The following is a 23,617-nucleotide window of genomic DNA, read 5'->3' as shown; positions in this document are numbered from 1 at the left end:
ATTTCCTGTTGGGTTTACGATATGCCAACAAGAGGCTTTTTTGGGGGTCTCCCCATGCTTCATATGCCCACCAAATGTCCGACTTGTATGTGAAACTACAACAAGGGGCTAAATTTAAGCAACTTTGTACGGGGTGCTAAAGATCTGTTTTGCAATCACCGATAAAGAGACACTTAAAATATGACTTTTTTTAACACTCCTAACAAATGTGCCAAAAACTCCAGCTGTTAAACATGTCAAGGCCCGTACAGACGCGATTTATTCACGCAAATAATACCAACTGTAGAGATTTCAGAAGGTCCTTCTCTTTATCTTTCTGGCGGTACCTGGACTCTAAAAATAAAAAAATAAAAAAATACTACGAAAATATAAAATCATAATTTCAAAATCATGATTAGAATAAAATAGATAACCCCACGTTATCGGTGCTCGGACCCAAATAGGGAGGGATAAACTAACGGCCCGTCTACACTACAGGCATGAAAAAATCTTGGAGCTGGGCGTGTCTGAAGCTTGGCGATTTTTTGCGAGCAACCAATCACATGAATCTCCCGCCCCCGACATACAAAGCAATAGCAATGTTAAAACGAAGTAAACTGGATATAAAATCCCCAAACAGGCGAAAACCTACCAGTTTCACCCACTGTCTCTGCCACCTCCCTCCATGCCTGGTTCCTCCGGTTTGTATCCCGGTAAATAGTTCCGGTCGTAAAGAACCGGGTGATTTGCTACCGTAATATCTCGTTTGGAATATGAGGAAATGAACTGCGGTCTGGCTCTCCCAGCTTGCACGCGGTTTGATTGGCTGCGCTTGCACTGGCGGGATTTGCATAAACGGGATTTGATTGGCTGATGCCAAGCATCGAGCCTCAAAAGTTGAACATTGTTCAACTTTTGATGCCGATAGATGCTCGTGATGCTTGCAAAGCCATGCCATGCTCCCCACAATGCAGTTCGGCGAAGATTAAAAATCTTCTACGTCACCCCATTCAAGTGAATGGGCGAAGCGTTGAAAGCATTTTTTGATGCCTGTAGTGTAGACGTACCGTAACGCTTGTCTTGTCATCTAACATCCCAGAATCCATTGCTCCATTGATCATTTAGCTTCTTACATTTGTTGGTCACTCTATTAATTTCTGATAATGAGTACGATGATTTTTCATTCATATCTAAAACATGTCTCCATCCAGAGTGAACGAAGAGGGAAAGTTCATCGCCCGCAGTCTTCGCTCTGCACTTGCATTTTTACCTGTTAAATTCATGTTGTTACCGTGGCGTCAACAGACACGCCGTGTGCATGTTGGTGTGTGTTTTGCATTATCATAACCTTTGCATGTGTGTGTGAGTGTGTGTGTGTGTGTGTGTGTGTGTGTGTGTGTGTGTGTGTGTGTGTGTTGTGTATCTGTGTGTCTGGAACTCCTGGTGAATCTGTCAGAGACTTCAAAGCGCTCGCCGCCTCTCTCCTTGATGAACGAGCTGCTCCGATGTTTATCGTGACCTGCTTTTCAACTCAGGGGCTTCACAAAAAACATCAAGGGATGGAGGGGCTTACTGGGATGAAAAGGAGGGGGGAGAGAAAATACTTTGGGATAAATACTGAGAATAGAAATAGTGGGGTGGCCCTGAAAGTAAAATGAAAGGACATGCGGCTTCCTCCTGTATGTGTAGTGATACATATACTGTAATATATTTGTGTGTTCATTCTCACTTATATTTGTCACAGTTTTAAATTAAAAAACCACTGGGGAAGTAATGGCAACCAATTAAAGGCTCCATATCTTAATGTTGCTCAAATACATTTACACTGCGTTACGCTTGATAATAGCAGATATTTGAGTATATTTGTATCTTGATGAGTTATCGCACATATTGTAGTCTATTTGTCTAAAAGCGTCAGCTAAATGAAAATGTAATGTTAAGAATTTCAGTAATTTGTATGTGTTCATTTCAATCAATCAATGTTTATTTATATAGCCCAATATCACAAATTTGTCTCAGTGGACTTCACAGTGTGTACAGAATATCAGTATGACAATACGACACCCTCTGTCCTTAGACCCTCACATCACACAAGGAGAAACTTCCAGAGAAAACCCACAGTTTAAAGGGAAACATGGGAGAAACCTCAGGGAGAGCAACATTACATTTAGCTGACGCTTTTATCCAAAGCGACTTACAATAAGTGCATTCGACCAACAAGATACAAACTTGAGGAAAACAGAATCATATGAGTACATCAGGTTTCATAGAGCCAAACATTTCAAGTGCTACTCAACTGGCTTTAGATAAGCCACTCCTTTATTAGTATATAAGTACTTTGTTAGTAATTCTATCGCTCGAAGTGGAGTCTGAAGAGATGAGTTTTCAGTCTGAAGAAGATGTGTAAGCTTTCTGCTGTCCTGATTTCAATGGGGAGCTCATTCCACCATTTTGGAGCCAGGATAGCAAACCCACGTGTTTTTGCTGATGGGAACTTGGGTCCCCCTCGCAGTGCGGGTGCAGCGAGCTGTTTGGCTGATGCAGAGCGGAGTGCACGTGCTGGGGTGTACGGTTTAACCATGTCCTGGATGTAGGAAGGGCCAGATCCATTCACCGCATGGTACGCAAGTACCAGTGTCTTGAAGTGGATTCTAGCAGTTACTGGAAGCCAGTGAAGGGAGCGGAGGAGGGGCGTGGTGTGGGAGAATGTTGGAAGGTTGAAGAGGAGGGATCCCTCTCCCAGGACGGACAGACGTGCAATAAATGCCGTGTGTAAATTGAAAAGATAATACATTTACAACATAGGTAGTCCAAATGTTTGGAAATGCATGTGTCTATAATAAGAAGATGAATCCACGAGGATATCCATCCAGGCCTCTTGATCCAGGACCACAGCAACAGGATCAGCCTTGACTCAGGATCCCGGCGTAGATAGACACCAAAAAGAAATTTGGGGAAGCTGGGTTATTCGGAACATGAGAGTACACAGGTACACACAGAGAGAAGGAAGACTTTTTATTTTATTTGACTTTAAAAAAAAGTGGGATGACTTCCCAAAGCCACAAACTGCAGGTTAGTGTGTTGGCAGCACATAAACACAGCCGGTGGTGTTTGCAGGTGAGAAGCCAGTGAGGGATCCAGGTGGTTAAAATAGCTTTTGATACGTTCCCTAGAGTTGAATGCTTCAAAGATAATGTGAACTTTCACACACTTAACAGGTTAAACAGTCACATTCTCCATGAAGAAGTGCGTCATGAGGGCAATAAATACAGTGTGTTACGAAGAACAATTAGGGGGATTTTAATGGCTGCGATAAATACAGCCTTTTAAATTAAACGCCATTACACGGGATATCATTAAAAATCTAATCTCATTGAATTGCATATTTCTGAGTGTGTGTGCCTCTGAGTATATGCATGTGAACTTATCGGGGACAAGCATGGGAACGTTTCGTTCTTTCCAATGCGTGTAAAATGTCAGTAATCTAGAATTAATTGTAACTATTCGCTTTGTCGTAATTTCACCGATCCAATTTCATGGTTCTCTCAGCACCCTTGAAGTTTAAGCACCTTAAAATGGCCTTCTATAACATTAACAAGAAAAAGGTTAGGGAAACACTGCATCGGTAAACTAACACTCGGCATTCTGGGAAAAACATAAATTACTAGGAAGAAGCAAACACACTGCTGCTGCTGCTTTCTGAGGGTATATGCAAGCTTTACCCCTGTCCCATTTACCACAGCAGAAGCGTATTAACGGCCTGGAAAGAGAATATATTTATCAGAGCCCCCTCCATTATTAATCAGTGCGGAGTTAAAAGTGAATATGTTTCAGAGCAGCTGAATAAGGTTGAAACACGGTCTGGATTCTAAGGGTCTCACTGGGACTATCAAAAGTTCAGAGCCTTTCAGCCCAAATGTGAGTATGACTTTCATCTCCCCTGCTCCACGGTCTCTACGGTTACAAAGCCTGTAATTATACATAGATTTGGAAGAGGGGGGTCAGGAGGGGGGTAAGTCCTAAAATGAATGAGGAGATGACACAGTTTTCAAAGGGTTGAAGCAGCGTTGACATGCACAGCTTCCTATGGGCACGCCTATCTAAATGCGTGGCCTGAGTGATTTTGGGCGAGCCTTTTCTCTCTCTATTTACTCTGTTTACTCTCCATCTCTCTCTGCAGCCTGTGAGGTGGGTTTCTATAAGCCGGTGGCGGGCGATGGCCTTTGTGGAAAATGTCCTCAACACAGCCACTCGGAGACCAGAGCCGCCCTAAGCTGCCCCTGCGACTCCAACTACTATCGAGCGGCGGACGACCCAGTAGCGGCTCCATGCTCCCGTAAGAACAAACACACACAACACACACAACACACACACACACACACACACACACACACACACACACACACACACACACACACACACACAGACACACACACACACACACACACACACACACACACACACACACACACACACACCACACACATACACATACACACACACACACACACACACACACACACACAACGCACACAACACACACACCACACACACCACACACAACACACACACAACACACACACACACACACACACACACACACACACACACACACCACACACACACACACACACACACACACACACACACACACACACACACAACACACACATAATCACCTGATCCCACAGGCAAGACCCTCTCCAATTCATAACTACAAATACGTATGTTGACACTTGCACACCCACAACAGCCATCTAACGTAATATATACCGAATGGGACGATAAATGGTACTCATGGCTCATGGTAAAATGTGACAATATTTGTTAAACAGTTTTTTCCTCTTTTTCTGATTTCTGGATTGTTATTAAGTTAATTAAAGAGGCCCTATTTTGTGTTATGGGGTTTTCCCTTTTTCTGTAGTGTGTCATGTAGTTCTTTGTGCACGTAAATGGTCAACATCCATGTGTTGTCTCCAGAGGGAGTTTTTCTCCCAAACACTCCAACGACCCTAAACCAATCACAACAGAGACGGCCAGCTAACCAATCAGAGCAGACCCTTCAGACAGAGGGTGAAAAGAGCTTTGGAACATTAAAGCATGGGGACATGTCACAGTAGAGACACTACATACTGATATACACCTGAACATTTGCAGAATAGGACCCATTTAATGTTTATTAATCAGTGATCAAACCAGTAAATTAACCACGACTTTCCTTTTCTCCAGGCCCTCCAACTGCTCCGGTTAACGCCATCTCTTCTGTCAATGGAACGTCTGTGAATTTGGAGTGGGATCGCCCTCTGGACACAGGAGGGCGCAGCGACCTGAAGTACAGCGTGTTGTGTCGGAAATGTTCCGGGGAAGGAGGGACCTGTGAGGATTGTGCGTCTTCCCCCGGAGGCGCCAGCGGAGGGAAGGGAGGCGGAGGGCCGGGCCTGGGGTTCGGAGGCATGGTGGAGCGTTTGGGCTCCGCAGCGATTCGATTCGTTCCCCGGCAGAGTGGGTTGACGGAGCCCTGGGTGACGGTGCTCAACCTGGTGGCTCACACCAACTACTCCTTCCGTCTGCAGGCCATGAACGCAGTGACGCACCTGAGCAACCAGCCTTCCCCTTACGCCACGGTCAACATCACAACGAACCAGGCAGGTAGGGTTCGGAACAATGATACAACATTTTCTCAGTAAAAAAGCTTTGGTGCATGTTCCAGAAATAATCTTTTTAGGGAACAACCTGTTACTGGACTGTCCTGGGTTCTGATTTAGTTTCCACTCTTGGTAGGAACACAGCAGCAACTAGAGCAACATCTCTAAAAAACCCAACTAACACCTACTCAAAATCAACCTACTCAAAACCAACCTACTCAAAACCAACCTACTCAAAACCAACCTACTCAAAACCAACCTACTCAAAACTAACAGCAGTCAGGGACTAGGGAACAAAGCAGGGCATATAGCAACTAGAGCCAAATATCTTTCTAACATTTTGATAAAGACCAAAAACCGGCCATAATACAATTAACGCAAAGTAGCGTAACATGATGTAACGTTATTACTTCTAAATTATTTAACCTTCTCAGTCATTCACCTTTTTTCCCAACAAACGAAACAGACTACATTCAATTGTCTCCTGCAATTTCTTAGTCTTTCTCTGTGGGCCCATTCAATTAATGATACTCATGTTGAAAGTAATTCTGTGAAAACATACAAAAAAGTCATTAAAAAGGCCACATATTTCCCCTTTCTCCTACAACTGCATGTGCCAACTATACAGCCCAACTGAATGACACGTATCTACCATTAGCCACTGTCAACAGTTAGCCTGTAGATACCCTACCATTAGCCACTGTCAACAGTTAGCCTGTAGATACCCTACCATTAGCCACTGTCAACATTTAGCCTGTAGATACCCTACCATTAGCCACTGTCAACAGTTAGCCTGTAGATACCCTACCATTAGCCTCAATGGCCAGATTCTGTCGTTTTATGTTTTAAAAAATCCCTGGGGTACCACTTAAATAACAACACGATAAAAGGTTGTTATGGAATTGATGGCCAATAACATACAAAAAGAATACGCCTCACCTGTATGCAAAAGTAGTTTACTTTTGTGTGTGTGTGTGTGTGTGTGTGTGTGTGTGTGTGTGTGTGTGTGTGTGTGTGTGTGTGTGTGTGTGTGTGTGTGTGTGTGTGTGTGTGTGTGTGTGTGTGTGTGTGTGTGTGTGTGTGTGTGTGTGTGTGTGTGTGTGTGTGTGCGCGTGTACACAACAACTAGGCTACATTAATCTGAGCTCTTCTCCCTTGACCACAAATCGCCTCCTCATTGTTCTTGAGCTCAGCTAACTTTTCCTTGCCGCCCCTCCTCAGAGCACTTATCTTTTGTTATGTGCGAGGCCGTCCGACTGCCAGCCTTGTCCTCAGCTTCTCCTGCAAAACCTGTCTGGCCAGAAACTTTGAGAAACTTCTTGGATGGTTCTCCTTTTCATTTTTAGTTCCTCCCGGTAAATCCTCTGAAGGCTTTCTCTTCCGGCGGTGTGCATCAGACTCCTGCTTCCTCCTCTCTTGATCGAGGTGCCCATGGTAGCCTTGACTTGGCTGTTGCCACAGAAGCTTGCTTGTGAGGGGAATCTGGTACATTGACACAATCACACACGAGCCTGTGTGCAGCAACAGTGTCCTCCTACATGTTGCAAGTCTCCACATCCTTGTTTACAGAAAACCCTGTATCCTCAGAGGCCTGACCACGGGACAAAACGAGCCGCTTCAGTGTAGAGCTTGCTAAGGAAACAACACAGGAGGATGTCAATGCTTTGGCTGGAAGGAGAGGAACTCATCCTTTCTGCTCCGAAGGGACAGGAAGGGCTCAAACTATTGGACAATGATATCACCTATAAGAGAACAGTCAATGTAGCCACAACTGATTATAGGGGTGAACAATGTCAAAGACTATTCCAATACGAGCCAGCACTTTTCAACCCAGAAATGTTGGGTACCCCAAAGTTTAGAAATGTGTGTTTGTGTAGTATGAGTCCCCAGAATTTAGAACCACTGTGGACAATTTATTTTCAAATAGATAAGCAATCTGTCCAACACAAACGATCCAGCGTCTTCTAGAACTTCAAGATCAACTCAAAACTCGGCCCGCTGTGAGTGCAAAAATGACCGCAGCTTCCAACTGCTATTTTGTATCCTGAACATGTCAGAAGTAGATCCTCTATCACTCCAGAAATCAATCAATCAAAGTGTATTGATATAGCCCAATATCACACATTTTACATTTGTCTCAGTGGATTTTATAGTTTGTACAGAATATGAATACGACACCCTCTTTCCTTGGAACTTCACATCGGACAAGGAAAAATGTAAGAAACCTCTGGGAGAGTCCAGGACGGACAGATGTGCAATAGATGTCGTGTGAAACACTCCGATATAGCTATCATGCTAAGCAATGCTACTTAACTTGTGCTAATTATGCAAATTGCGCAACATTAGAAGTAAGCATCTGGGAGTTTCTTAATGCTGGGGATCCACTGTAAAAGCTGTCCTGAGAGATATATAGGAGTGTTCACTATTTGTTCAGATGTGCAAGATGCTTAAATGTTTTTCCTGAAATGCAGCATGACGTTACAGCAGGATGATCTTGTGACATGTCATAAAGGAATCCGTCTTGAACTGACGAAGCGGTTTTCCCTCCTGTTTCTCGTGCAGCCCCCTCTGAAGTGTTAGCGATCCGCCAGGAGAACACCAGTCAGAACAGCGTGATTCTGATGTGGCACGAACCCAACCGGCCCAACGGAGTGATCCTGGAGTACGACGTCAAGTACTATGAGAAGGTAATTAACTGCATCTGTACCGCTAACGAACTGCAAGAAATAAATAAGCCCTATTATGCTTTGGGGGGATTTTCCCTTCCCTGTAAGATAAGATAAGAAGTACTTTATTGATCCCATGTTGGGACCTTTTTTATGTTGCAGCAGCATAAAAAGACGTTGGCATTGTACAATTAAAAGACTATAAATAAACATTTAAAAATGTCAACATCTCAATAACAATAAAATAGCAATGAAAAAAGGTTTTAAAAAAAATGTTGAATTACAAATTTGCAGTGACATATATAAAGCAGGATATTAGAGATACATAAGTATGTGAGTAATGGAATATTACATATTAGATTGGATATAAATGTGAAATGTACAGGTGATTTGTTATGTAGTGTGTGATATAGGTTTTCATGCATGTAAATGGTCTGCAATTTACTTCTGTATCATAGTGACATCACTATGTAACCCTTGTGCTTGTATTGGCTAGAGCTCCAACAAATTGTACATGATAGGCTAAGGGGCGGGACATCTCTTAGTGTTTGACCAATTACACCAGAGCATGCCAGTTAACCAATCAGATTAGACTGGGCAAAATAAAGAGCTTTTTGAACATTAAAACATGGAAACATGTAGAGACACAAAATACAAATATGAACCTGGAAATTAGCATAATATTTCCTCTTTATGTCAACATATTCTGCTTATTATCAAAAAACATCTACACCTGGAGAACATACATGGTCTTCAAAGGGTTGAGACTAACCTGAGCCAAGTTATTATGAATGCAGCGGAGTGGTTTGATAGACCAAGGATAACTTAATCCCATAAAAAGATCCTGCCGGCTTCCCAGCTAATTGAAAGGGAAATGGGGGTCGAGAGAGTTAGAGCAGGAAGGAGGATGAGACGGTGTGGATTCCACCTTAGCGAAAGTGACAGTGACAGCAAGCGGCTGGCGGGCGCATAAGCCTCGACACCGACTAATTGCTGCGAGTGTGTGAATGCAATGCAGATGTATAAGTGTGTGTGTGTGTGTGTGTGTGTGTGTGTGTGTGTGTGTGTGTGTGTGTGTGTGTGTGTGTGTGTGTGTGTGTGTGTGTGTGTGTGTGTGTGTGTGTGTGTGTGTGTGTGTGTGTGTGTGTGTGTGTGTGTGTGTGTGTGTGTGTGTGTGTGTGTGTGTGTGTGTGTGTGTGTGTGTGTGTGTGTGTGTGTGTGTGTGTGTGATGATAGAAATCAGCTAATTGCAGAGGGAGCAGCCAGGAAACAGGCAGTCTCATAGCCATACAAGCAGCATGGTGTGGGGAGTGATGGAGGATTAGCTCGTCTCTTGCTCCGGTGTCTTAATCTGGCTTCGCTCAGGGGGGCGAGACGCCTGTGGGGGATTTGAAGTGGACAAGTCAGCACTGTGCTTTCTTAAGTCTTTCTCTTCGACTGTACCAAACACGATGAGTCACAGCGAGGGAGCTGCTGCAGCACACAAGCTGAGGGGGATAACGAAGACAAAAAAATTCTCCCTTTCCTGCACCTCTTCATAATTAGGCTCTTATTCTTCCTAAGGACACATGAATGATTTAATGATTCTGCTGTCTGGATGCACCTTGCCCCTCTTATTACTGTACCTCAATGCTTCTCAGAATTCAGTTTACAAAGACGCTGCAGCAGGTATAAGGAAAACAAGGTGAGGATAGCAATGACGATGATTATGATAATGGTGAACTGTATTATAAATCCAAACTTCCAAAAAAACAATTATGTACCTTCAAAACAATAAATGAATCCTTGGATGAAATAAATGTAATAAGCTCAACAAATGATGCATCATAAGTGAGTTATCGGAATGAAGTTGAGACAAAATGGGACAAACACTCTTCAAAGTACCTTCTTCTGGCTGATAGACACATATCAAAATATGTTTGCGGTAAATAGCTACCAATTACATATGTAACAGCATAGACAGGGTCTCCACGGGGTCTTAAAAAGTATTAAAAGTTGATAAATCAATTTAGCGAAAATGAAGGCTATTAAAAAGTACGAAAGGGCATTTCCCAAGGTATTACATGTTGTAGCTTGTTTTCAATAAGTATATCAATTGTCCAAAGAGGTTGTATTCTACAGTCTGCCTGAATGTAATCATTGCGTAGGTGTGTAGTGTGATTCTGTGTAGTTTATTTATGGCATCCCGTTGGATTTGACGTCATCTGAACAGGACATCGCACGCTCACTGCTTGATAGCGCGCGAAGGTCCGTTTACGCCGGTTGCTAAGCAACATCGTTATGGGGAAATGCAAGTTAGCGTCCAAATGGTTGGAAGATAAGGAGTAAGGACAATCAATTCTGTCAATAGTCAATGTGAGGTAAAGTGTGTCGCCAAGGTAACCGGTTAAAACTCAGTGGCGATGAGGTCCTAAAATGTATGGAAAGGGTCTTAAAAAAGGTCTTAAAAGGTTTTACATTTGACTTCAGGATTCCTGCTTATACCCTGATAGAGTATAATTAAGTTTAAATCCTGAAAAGGCTTTTTTATGAATGGCAGATCTGTGTTTTCCAACATGTTTGAAGATGTATTTTTTCAAAACACTCTAAGACAAATGGCAATGCATTGTTGTAAAGATTTGTTAAAATAATAACCATATCAACTCAAAGTGTAATTGACTATTGCCCTTGGAAATATGTCCATCATGATGAAAATAAGAAAGACAATGGTGTTGGGAATAAGGTAAACTGCTAATTCATTTACAGTACAGCAAAATATCCCTGTTTCCCGTGTTGATCATTTTAGAAACCAGTGTTCTTAATTAGTCTCACAGCGGGGATATTTACAGTGTTACAAAACATTAAACATATTACAAGCACAGACCAACATGTCACTTTCCCCAAAGCTAATCTTTTAACTGTCTCTGTTTCAGGATAATGAAGCCCAAAGCTACTCCACTCTGAAGTCTATAAACACCAGCGCTCGAGTGTCAGGGCTGAAGCCGGGAACTAAGTACATCTTCCAGGTCCGAGCCAGAACGTCAGCAGGCTGCGGACACTTCAGCCCAAATGTGGAGATCCAGACTGGGAAAGCAGGTGTGTGTGTATGGTAGACCGTAAGTAACTGTTAAGTATGAGCAGCGCAGGATGAACCCAAGTTCAGACAGACAAATGTTCTAACCGAAACTAACCTTTATTCAAGGCGACTGGATAAATGCAAAACAGACAAGAACTCTCTTTTCCAAAAAGAACCCACAAAACCCCAACAGAAAACCAGAACTTAAAGGGCCCCTATGATACTGTTTTTCATCAATATATTATAGCTCTCAGATATATACAAAACATGTCTCTGAAGTGTTTGGCTCCAAACACCGAACAGATCATTGCAGCATTACCCATAATCCCCTCTGTTTCAGCCCTGTTTCCAAAGTACTGATTCTCTGTCTGTTACTTTAGATGAAAATAAGGAGCCCCTCCCCACGCCCCTCTGAGAGACATTTGGTTAGAAAGAACACAATAGGCGCTTTCACACCGCAGTACTTTTCCCACAAAGGTTCATGAGAACTGTGCAGATCGCGTTCACACCGGAATAAGTCCCTGGGGGAAGATTACACAAATGAAGCCGCTGACGTCACTTCCTCTTCTTCTGCTTTGGGTTTACTGGCAGGCCGCAAACAACTTCACGGCGTATTCTGCCACCCGGAGTCCCCGGCCGGAAGTCCCCGGAGTTGGGGACTGGCCTTCCGAGTAAATCGCCAGAACCTCCTCATCTCCACCACTCCGCTCCCATGTTTTCTTTTGTGTTGCCATAAGTTAGTCTCTCTGCGTTTGTGCACTGGGCTAATGCTAATGCTAATAATGCTAATGCAAGGATAATAAAATGGCGGCTTCACAAAACTTTTTGGGATTTTTACGGGGCGTGGTTTGCAATCCGCCCAGCCAATCAGACATAGGAACCTTTTTCTCCCACGGAAGCCCCTGCTCTCTAACAGGGGGTGAAAAGGTTCTGATTAAGTCATTTTAGTTCCGGCTCTTTTTGGTGTGAACGCGACATTTCGGAACTATATCGGAACTAAAGTGGGAAAAGTACTGCGGTGTGAACGCGGCTATTGGTGCTCTAGGAGGAGATTCAGGTGATAAGGGGGGGGGGGGGTTACCTTGGTTGGTGATTGGCTAATGGTTACACAAGCCAAAAAATCGTTATGACATCATAAAGTGGCCAAAATCTGATCAGCTAATTTTACGACAGGTTTTCATAGAAATGGATCAGGACAAAAAGAGAGAGAATCTTTTTCCTGAAACTTTCAGAGTCTCTTTCCACAGAGGGGACACATGTTGATGTAGAAGAGACATGAAGAAGTGGATTTTGCATAATAGGTGACCTTTAAATACATACATGATCAATCAAGATGAGTAATGCAAAATTGTAAAAGATACTTGGTTAAAGTACTTGATTACATTTCACCAATGGAAAAATAGTCTAATAAGAAAACAGTTGCCACGGAAAGCCTTTCAGAGCAAGCAGACTGCACAGCATGGTCCTGGGCTAAAGTCACAGGGAGGCCAATCACCACCTCTGTCCATCCTCTGTGCAATTGATCCAAGCTTTGTCAGGTCAGCCCTGTCAGCAAAAGAGCAGCCTTTCCCATCTTCAAACAGCTGTACACACAAAGCCGGGGGTGGGGTAGACGTCCACCTGAGGCTACTACACCACTGAGAGCTAGGAATTACTAAAAAACTATCTTTTATTGGAACATTTCTCTTTCCTAATAGGGGATTTGGCAGATAACGTGCAGAGAAGTCTCTAGGTCTGCAAAGCTCAACCCCCTGCCTGGTTGGAGTCCCAGTGCTGTTACATTGACTAATAGTCTCCCTTCATTCTGCTGCTCACTGAGCCCAGACCCTCCTCCTCTTGATGCTTATTCATTTTCCGCCTCTGAAAACAAGCACACGGCCCACTACCCAACATGCTGAGTAATCAATAAGTGTAAAAGTTAAGGAAAACCACACTGACTAGGCTTTTTGTTGTGTCTTTTCTTTCTGAGCAGTACCAAAGCCTGCCTAAGTGGTGCATGGTAATGTGACTGATATAACATTGTATTCTCTCTAGGGTTAGGGTTAGGGGGGGCAATGCCAGTCAGTCAGAAGGTCCGTCCTTCATTTAATTGGAATGAAATATCTCTTTCATGGATTGCCAAGGCATTTTGTACAAACCTGATTTTCTTGATTCTCCGACATTTACTCTAAGGCAGGGGTGTCACACTCAATTTCATCGCGGGCCACATTCGCATAAAGGTTGCAGTCAAAGGGCCGGTTGTAACTATATAAATATATATATAAAATAATGTATTATATTACATTATTGCCTCTGAATTGGATTATTATCGGATAGGATAATAACTTAGTAATTAATTACGTCTGAAAGCAGAAGTCCAGGGCAAATAATTGCAAGTCTCTTCAGTGGCATGTCACAAAACAAGATGCATTGTGGGACATGTAGTTTATGGGCAACGTGCTTCTGTAAATCGGCATGTAACCATAATAAACATATTATATTCTTTGCAAGCTCTTGCGGGGCAACATAAAATGAAGTCGCGGGCCGGATTTGGCCCCCGGGCCTTGAGTTTGAGACCCCTGCTCTAAGGCTACCAGCGGGACAAACACCCAATAGCACATATCACAACAACAACATTGTCTCTGACCCCAATCATGTCCTAAGCAGTGAATATGAACTGCTCCCTTTGTGCACCAGTCACTCCTTAAATTAAATACTGAGATAAATCCGAGGTTGAATCTACGTCAAAGGGTCTTGAATATTATCTTTGGTGATTGTAATAGTCTGTTGCTGGTATCTTGAATTGTCATGTCTCCCTGTTGATGTTGCAAATGGAGCTGCTGTGAAGCAAGAACAAATTCTATCTGATACAAATATTATTCTATCGTAATTATTCCCCTTATCAAATTAAATATTTTATTTTAGCCTAGCTCTATTGGATTCAAACCCCCTTAGAGGTTTGGTATCACCTGACTTCTGGTCCATTGTTTGAATTTGTTTCAAACTTTGGTTGATGAATAAAAGGCTGTACAACTAAAAGTGATATCAGCGGTATTGTTAACTAATGTATTCGGCTGCTAAGAAAATATAGTCATGCTAACATGCTAAACTTAGATGGATCATGATAAACATTATTCCTGCATATCATTAGCATGCTAGCGTTTTCATTTTAAGAATTTAGTTCATAGGGCAACTGTGTTACAGTTTTTTTACTCTCCATTTTCTGTTTATTGTATGTGTCTTTTAGGTATAAAGTATTTTATTTATATTCACCGATTACTCTTGCAAAAATGCACCATTCACACTGATTCCTACCCTGATGGCTTCCATCAGGATCCAATCTAATGCTCATTCTCACACACACTCACACAATAATAGCTTTCCCACCTAAAGCAATTTGTTGAATTAGTTGGTTTAAAGTTGCATTAAATGTTAATGTACCATCATTAAAGGTGGAGTAGGTAAGTTTGAGAAACCGGCTTGAGATACACCTTTTGTTATATTCCATGGAATGCTCTTAACATCCCGATAGCAAAGAATATCTGAAGTGCTTTGACAAAAAAAACATAAATAAATGTCATCTGTTGAAGCCGTGGCGCTGTAAAAAGCTCGACCAATCATCTGAGCCGGCCCGGCTAAAGTAACTGGATGGCCTACCTGCCTGTCAGCCTTCCATCTGGGCACAAACTTATCTCGTGCCCTCATTGGTCATGTGCGCGTTCGTGTGTGTTGGAGGAGGGGCTCTGTAAGGAAGTGGCAGATTTTCTCCGGTAGTGTATTTTAAATTACCTACCCCACCTTTAACATTTTAAAACTGGTCATTCTTTCTGCCTTTTGAAGAACTAAGTGTCGTTTCAAGTTCATACTGAATACCGTTCAATGTGTTAGACCTCATAGAACACTTCAATAACTGTAAGAAAGAGCTGCATATAATGTGATAAAGAATTGCATGTGAAAGGATGTATGTGTCCTTACTTTAACACACAAAGCAGTGAGGCTTAAGTCAAATGTATGCGACATGCAATTAATAATTTGAGTTAGGGTTGTTTTTGCATTTTTCATTGAAAAAACTATACTTGCCGTCTGTGTTATCAACTGTATGTGTTTTTGTAAATCTGCAACCTCTGGATTGTTGGTCGTACTTTTTGTCCTCATCTCAAACATGAATCTATGTGTGTGTCTCCAGCTCCTCTGCGCTACAAGACCATGACCATCGTCTGGATCTGCATGGCCTTGGTGTCCACCCTGGTCACCTGCATGGCCATCATCATCTGCAGGAAACGGCAAGGCTACACTTTACCACACTACCCATCGCTGCTGTGTGTGGAAAACTTTCTTACGCTATCGTATCTCTCTGTGTATTGTTTCTTGTGATCAAAGCCCCTTGTGCACTGTGTTTCTCCTGCTTTCCCCACGTTAAGTAATGGCTCAGGAACAATGAGAATAACATGTTAGACTCAGCATGAAAATCCCTATGTAAATATATTTTGACTGTGTGCTTATGCCAATACTAATATTGGCAGAAATAACAAGTAGTTGATAGCAGAAGCTGCATACCTTTTCTGGGGTTATGAATAAATAAAACAGCCTAAACCTGAGTTTTAGTTTTTAAAAACAAAACTCCAACTGAGCTTCCTGTAGGGATAAAGTAACTCCATGGAGTTGCCAGTCACACAGAATGATAAGTTATTCTCCAAAAATAGGGCCTTCCTTGAGGGGGTTATTTCTGTTTTCATCTTATTTTTGCAGGTTCCAATGTTCCCAGAGTCCTTTGTTTCCAGGGTCCTATGATCGAGGGGTCCTATTTTCCCCAGCTTTATATAAAAACCTTTTGAAAACATTTACATTGTGTCTAAATAATATTAAACCAAGGAACATACAACGTTGGAAACATAGGGCCTTGGGAACATTTCACTATGGGAACATTTCACCTTGGGAACATAGGGCCTTGGGAACATTTCACTTTGGGAACATTTCACCTTGGGAACATTTCACCTTGGGAACATTTCACTTTGGGAACATTTCACCTTGGGAACATTTCACTTTGGGAATATTTCAACTTGGGAACATTTCACTTTGGGAATATTTCACCTTGGGAACATAGGGCCTTCGGAACATTTCACTTTGGGAACATTTCACCTTGGGAACATAGGGCCTTGGGAACATTTCACTTTGGGAACATTTCACCTTGGGAATATTTCAACTTGGGGACATTTCACCTTGGAAACATAGGGCCTTTGGAACATTTCACTTAGGAACATTTCACCTTGGGAACATAGGGCCTTGGGAACATTTCACTATGGGAACATTTCACCTTGGAAACATAGGGCCTTGGGAACATTTCACTTTGGGAACATAGGGCCTTGGGAACATTTCACTATGGGAACATTTCACCTTGGAAACATAGGGCCTTGGGAACATTTCACTTTGGGAACATTTCACCTTGGGAACATAGGGTCTTGGGGACATTTCACTTTGGGAACATTTCACCTTGGGACCTAGGGTCTTGGGGACATTTCACTTTGGGAACATAGGGCCTTGGGAACATTTCACTATGGGAACATTTCACCTTGGAAACATAGGGCCTTGGGAACATTTCACTTTGGGAACATTTCACCTTGGGAACATAGGGTCTTGGGGACATTTCACTTTGGGAACATTTCACCTTGGGACCTAGGGTCTTGGGAACATTTCCCTTTGGGAACATAGGGCCTTGGGAACATTTCACTATGGGAACATTTCACCTTGGAAACATAGGGCCTTGGGAACATTTCACTTTGGGAACATAGGGCCTTGGGAACATTTCACTATGGGAACATTTCACCTTGGAAACATAGGGCCTTGGGAACATTTCACCTTGGAAACATAGGGCCTTGGGAACATTTCACTTTGGGAACATTTCACCTTGGAAACATAGGGCCTTGGGAACATTTCACTTTGGGAACATTTCACCTTGGGAACATAGGGTCTTGGGGACATTTCACTTTGGGAACATTTCACCTTGGGACCTAGGGTCTTGGGAACATTTCCCTTTGGGAACATAGGGCCTTGGGAACATTTCACTTTGGGAACATAGGGCCTTGGGAACATTTCACTATGGGAACATTTCACCTTGGAAACATAGGGCCTTGGGAACATTTCACTTTGGGAACATTTCACCTTGGGAACATAGGGTCTTGGGGACATTTCACTTTGGGAACATTTCACCTTGGGACCTAGGGTCTTGGGAACATTTCCCTTTGGGAACATAGGGCCTTGGGGACATTTCACTATGGGAACATTTCATCTTGGAAACATAGGGCCTTGGGAACATTTCACTTTGGGAACATTTCACTTTGGGAACATTTCACCTTGGGAACATTTCACCTTGGGAACATAGGGCCTTTGGAACATTTCACTTTGGGAACATAGGGCCTTGGGAACATTTCACTATGGGAACATTTCACCTTGGAAACATAGGGCCTTGGGAACATTTCACTTTGGGAACATTTCACCTTGGGAACATAGGGTCTTGGGGACATTTCACTTTGGGAACATTTCACCTTGGGAACATAGGGCCTTGGGAACATTTCACTTTGGGAACATAGGGCCTTGGGAACATTTCACTTTGGGAACATTTCACCTTGGGAACATTTCACCTTGGGAACATAGGGCCTTTGGAACATTTCACTTTGTACACACATGTCCTTGGGAACTTTTCACCTTGGGAACGTCAAATATTGGGAACATAGAGCCTTGGGGACAAATAACTTGGGAACACAGGACATTGGGAACATAAAGCATTGGTACCATAGGGCCTTGCGGACAAATAACTTTGGAATAGGGCCTTTGGAACATATAACTTTGGGAACATTTCATCTTGGGAACACAGGGCCTTGGGGACAAATAACTTGGGAACAAAGGACATTGGGAACATAAAGCATTGGTACCATAGGGCCTTGCGGACAAATAACTTTGGGAACATAGGGCCTTGGGAACATTTCACCTTCGAAACCTTTGTCCTTGGGAACAATTGACCTTGGGAACACAGGGCCATGGGAACATATAACCTTGGGAACATAGGGCCCTGGGAAAATAAACGCTCCCGATGTTTTAAATTAAAATTATCTTTACTCTCCTTTGTCATGTTGAAATGTTCAAAATGCAAGAGCTAACACAACATCTGATTAATTAACTATCAGTTATAAGAGTCATGATTAGAGAGAAGTTTTGTAAACCAATGATTTAGCTTCTCTCTTCTCCTAAACACTCCCTCTCACTGTCTCATTTAGCAAATTTCAGAATGTGTAATTTCCACCTCAAAGTGGATTTATTTATGTTAATGCATGTCCAGTAGCTTGAAAGCCAAACGGTCCCACTTATCCCATCATCCCCCCACCCTGCTTCCTCTCTTCCACCTGCATCTCTGTAGTACTGCATCAAATAATTAATTTCATTGGATGTAATTAATTCATACTTCAATGCATATTAACATTTCATTACCATTCTGTTTGAGGGGGAAAACGATGTTGGGGGATTTAAAGATGTTATCCAGGAAAAATCAGCTTGTCATGACTGCTACGTACATTATTATTAATGCTCCTATGAAATATCACAAAGATGAGGAAGGTGGGCCACTTGCCAAATTACTATTAAACTGATGAGAAAAAATACAAACAACTCCCGAAGAAAGTTTGACTATTTACACAGGAGGCGAACCTGAATCCTAATGGGAACATACTTTACAACACTGCAGATAAAATAAAGGATCACATTATTAAGTTACAAATTACATTGTTATCTTTATAAATAAAATAATGTGCTTATGCTAGTGGTAAGCTATCACTTAACCTTTTAAACCCCAATAATCTATGGGGGCCCCCCCAACGTAATTTACAGTTTTTTACTATGTTCAATCTGAATTTTCTTTCAAATAAAAAACATCTATATTGATTCTGACTTTTCTACATCCAACTCACAGGTTTATCATTACTTTGAGAACCAAGATTATTAGTTTAACCCTTTTAGAAGTGAAGATATGTCATTTGTTCTGGGAATGTCATTTTCGAGCCTGAGACCTGAAAAACAGGCTCAGGGTTGAACAGCCAAAAATAGTATTTACTGGAACGCTAGCATTGACACTTATGGATGACTTATGCCTCTATATCCTCACTTTATGAGACAATTTAGCTGATTTAGTAGCTGATTACTGTCCAGAGCTAAGGAATAATACCAATAATGCATTGTGAAAAAACGATTTATTGATATACTGTATGTATAAGGAAAAAGAACTATGAAAATCAACATGCTACAAGTCTAAAGTATTTAGCAGCACACATAATTATTATTATATGATAAACTTTATTTATATAACACCTTTAAAACAGAGTTACTAAGAACTTTACATAAAAACCGATCACAATTAATTACAAAGATTGAAGCCATTCTAAAAAAAGTAGTCAGAAATGTTTTACCCCACTGCGTAACTGTACATAAAGGAATTCTTAAATTATTATTAAACAAACCAAAATGACCCTATTCCTAGTGTTTTGGAGTAGTAATGTTATTTGTGCAGAGTCATGGGAAATAGCTTGAGTGACTGATGCTACATTCTGGTTGTAGCTTATATAGTAGCTTACTACTTTTAACACAAAGGTAGTATTTCTTACGGCTTCACTTAGGAATAGTTTATGGCTTCACCGGATACAATTTCAAAGTATAGATTCCCCAACATCGATGATATGTGTTAACAACCTTTTTCCGTCTCTCCTGAATGTCTTTCCGAGATCTGTTTATTGTGCCTTCTTATCATAAATATTGATGTCTGTTGTTCTAACTTGAAAACATGGAGGAATATTGAGTCGATTAACATAAAATGAAGCATCTTGTTAATAATAAGTTGAATGATTGGTTCCACATTGTTGCAAGTGGAAGACCTAATTAACAGGGAGAACAGCTGACTGGTTGTTCTTTATAAATAACTAACAATCACTTGTGATGAATAGCTCTGTTGAAGCTAATATTTCATTAATAACATGTATTGACTAATTAATTATGAGCTTGATAGTCCAACATTGTCCTGTATTCATGCCACTGTATGTTTATGTGTGTGTGTGTGTGTGTGTGTGTGTGTGTGTGTGTGTGTGTGTGTGTGTGTGTGTGTGTGTGTGTGTGTGTGTGTGTGTGTGTGTGTGTGTGTGTGTGTGTGTGTGTGTGTGTGTGTGTGTGTGTGTGTGTGTGTGTGTGTGTGTGTGTGTGTGTGTGTGTGTGTGTGTGTGTTTTATACAGACACTGTGGTTACAGCAAAGCCTTCCAGGACTCTGATGAGGAGAAGATGCATTACCAGAACGGTCACGGTATGTTTAGCCCAATCCTCAGTTCCAAACAATATACATCAATTTGCTTGCATCCCCATGTATTGCATTAAAGTTCATCGTTAGAGAAAACACATTTCATAACTCGCTGAGTGATAACAGGGGCACACAGGCCTTATTTCCTGCAGGCTGTTTATTCTGCGAGTCATTTCTTCTCTTTCATCAACCCCCCCCCCCCCCCAACACACACACACACACACACACACAAGTGACAGGGGCTCAGATGTGATGTTGTTCTCATTCTCCGATATGTGACCAAATGCTAATTTTGTTTATCTTAGTGTCGTTCCCCGACGCGAGGTTTTATATCGACCCGCACACATACGAGGACCCCTGCCAGGCGGTCCACGAGTTCGCCCGAGAAATTGAAGCTTCCAGGATCAAAATAGAGAAAATCATTGGCTCAGGTAAAACCGTGTACACACACACACACACACACACACACACACACACACACACACACACACACACACACACACACACACACACACACACACACACACACACACACACACACACACACACACACACACACACACACACACACACACACACACACACACACACACACACACACACACACACACACACACACACACACACACACAGGGAGGGAAAATCATTGGCCGGGCTAACTTGAAATCATTGGCCGGTGTAAAGGCTGTGGTGTGCAGCAGAGAGGAGGATGGCAGTAAGGAATCAGAGCGTTTCGTGGAGCTGTCAATCAAAGTTCCTCCGACGGGCGAAGAATACTAACACTGTGTCAGCGCCACAATATATGACTCCTGCTGACATAACGCCAAATATTCAGTATATCATTGACAAAAAACGAACAACAGCAATCATACTTAAAGTTCTGCTGGGCTCCAGATAAGAAGTAATGAGAAAGAGGCTCATGGATGATTAGCTTACTTCCAGTTTTGCACATACATGTAGCCGGTAAGTGGATTTGTTTCTCTTATCTAACACAGAGATTTGACTTCCTGTAGTCCTCTGGTAGAGTTTGTGATAAGAAGTATTTTCAGTCGCAAAAATAACCATTACCACAAAAATAACATGGACGCTTTCATATGATGTTTTTTGTAAGAATTAAGATCGCTTCTTTCATTAAGTTGTGCGTGTTTCATTTACATTAAAGCATTCAGTGTCATTATGTGCTGCCATTACATTTTTATAAATCCTCGATAAACGTTGACATCTACCACTCTCATAATCCATCAAGATATGTTCCTTTGATCTTAACTATTGTACACGTCCAATGTTTGCCTTTTGTTAACTGGGTTTAAATTAGGTCCTTTGATCATAAATGCCAAGAAAGATTAGTAAAAATTGTGGTAATGAGTTGGAATGAAGTTGGATTTAAATGTGTAACCCAGATTAAGGTGATTATTTATACAATAGGCCACAATAACCAGGACAAACATTTCACAGTAAAGGGGAAAACAAAGACACATTTACAATCTCTGCTTAAGAGTTGGGGGTGAATCTGAGCACATTGCATGTTGAATACAGAATAAAAAATGTAAATGTCTTATGTGCCTAAATTGGGATCATTGTTGTGTTTGTGTTCAGGTGAATTTGGGGAGGTGTGTTATGGACATATGAGACTCCCGGGGAAAAGAGACATCCCAGTGGCGCTGAAGACCCTGAAGGCGGGATACACGGAGAAACAAAAGAGGGACTTCCTGGCGGAGGCGTCCATCATGGCTCAGTTTGACCATCCTAACGTCATCCGCCTGGAGGGGGTAGTAACCCAAAGTATGCTTAAATCCTGTCTCTACAATTTATAGTTACGACAGAACACCTGGAATATTACTGATCAAGATAAATAATAATTAAAACACAATATAAGTCTACGTATTCAAGCTCACAAGCCTCATCCACTGTAATGTTGTTTAGGGTTAGGGTTAGGGTTGGGCAGAAAACCTGTACAACTTGAGTCCCTTACCATGAACCTAATAGATCGTCTTTCAATGTATTTGGATATCAATTTCTTGAAGTTAGGATAATTATGTATTTAAACAACATCTTATACAACATTACGTACACCTTACGACTGAACGGCTTTCTCAATAACGTAAAAATGCAACAAATTTGCTAAGTCATGTTAAGTAAAATATACTGATCTGGCTTAATATAAGAACGTTGAAGTTACAGATGTAACATTTAAGGGGGAATTCTGACTTTATGTTTCACTAAAACATGGACAAAATAAGTAACTTCATTTACAATTTGTGGTATGGGAATGTAATTTAAAGGACTTGTGTTACGGAATACATGTTGAACTCTCGTTAAATGTGTACATACAGTTCTGTTCAGTGTAGATATGCAGTCTATCATTCGAAGAGCCTTAAAGTCCCTGTTTATTTCTTTAGGCAAACCAGCGATGATCATCACAGAGTACATGGAGAACGGCTCTCTGGACTCCTTCCTCAGGGTTAGTATTCAAGTTCTTTTGTCGAAGCGTTTAAGGTTCCCCTTTGCATTTGATCTGAAGCGTTTACATTGCATTTAGCTGACACTTTTATCCAAAGAGACTTAGAAGAAGTGCATTCGACCAGGAAGATACAAACTTGAAAAAACAGAATCATATAAGTACATCAGGTTTCATAGAGCCAAGTGCTACTCAACTGGCTTTAGGTAAGCCAGCCCTTTGTTAGTATATCAGTGCTTTGTTAGTAATTCTATCGCTTGAAGTGGAGTCCAAAGAGATGAGTTTTCAGTCAAACACGTTTTAAAAAAAACATTGACAAGGGAACTGTAAGTGCTAAAAAGTATTCTCCATGTTTTAGGATTTGTTTCTACACCCACATCACATAGTTGGTAACTTCACATCGCTTTTTATTTATCAGAGTATTACTTCCCAGGAAAAGGCAGCAGCGGCTCAGAAAAGCGAATGTGAAGTTTATTTATTTTTTAACAAGATTTAAGTTAATATAA

General features: G+C 41.7%; 1 protein-coding gene across 5 annotated transcripts in view; it reads left to right on the top strand.

The window, feature by feature from the left end:
- Positions 1-23,617, top strand: part of epha8 (eph receptor A8) — a 126,260-nt gene that overhangs the window by 87,101 nt on the left and 15,542 nt on the right. For 3 of the 5 annotated variants that reach the window (XM_079684935.1, XM_079684932.1, XM_079684931.1), the window contains exons 7-15: positions 4,160-4,315; positions 5,209-5,628; positions 8,187-8,311; positions 11,203-11,365; positions 15,511-15,643; positions 20,592-20,659; positions 20,959-21,084; positions 22,250-22,435; positions 23,053-23,114. In XM_079684935.1, coding sequence (XP_079541061.1) covers positions 4,160-4,315; positions 5,209-5,628; positions 8,187-8,311; positions 11,203-11,365; positions 15,511-15,643; positions 20,592-20,659; positions 20,959-21,084; positions 22,250-22,435; positions 23,053-23,114 — 1,439 coding nt within the window. The remainder of the gene's footprint in view (positions 1-4,159; positions 4,316-5,208; positions 5,629-8,186; positions 8,312-11,202; positions 11,366-15,510; positions 15,644-20,591; positions 20,660-20,958; positions 21,085-22,249; positions 22,436-23,052; positions 23,115-23,617) is intronic. The other 2 variants (XM_079684934.1, XM_079684933.1) reach the window with 1 other exon arrangement.

This window comes from Notothenia rossii, assembly GCF_949606895.1.
Source record: "Notothenia rossii genome assembly, chromosome: 5".
Classification (NCBI taxonomy): domain Eukaryota; kingdom Metazoa; phylum Chordata; class Actinopteri; order Perciformes; family Nototheniidae; genus Notothenia; species Notothenia rossii.
The sequence above is the reverse complement of the archived record's forward strand: the minus strand, read 5'-3'. Positions and strand labels throughout refer to the sequence as shown.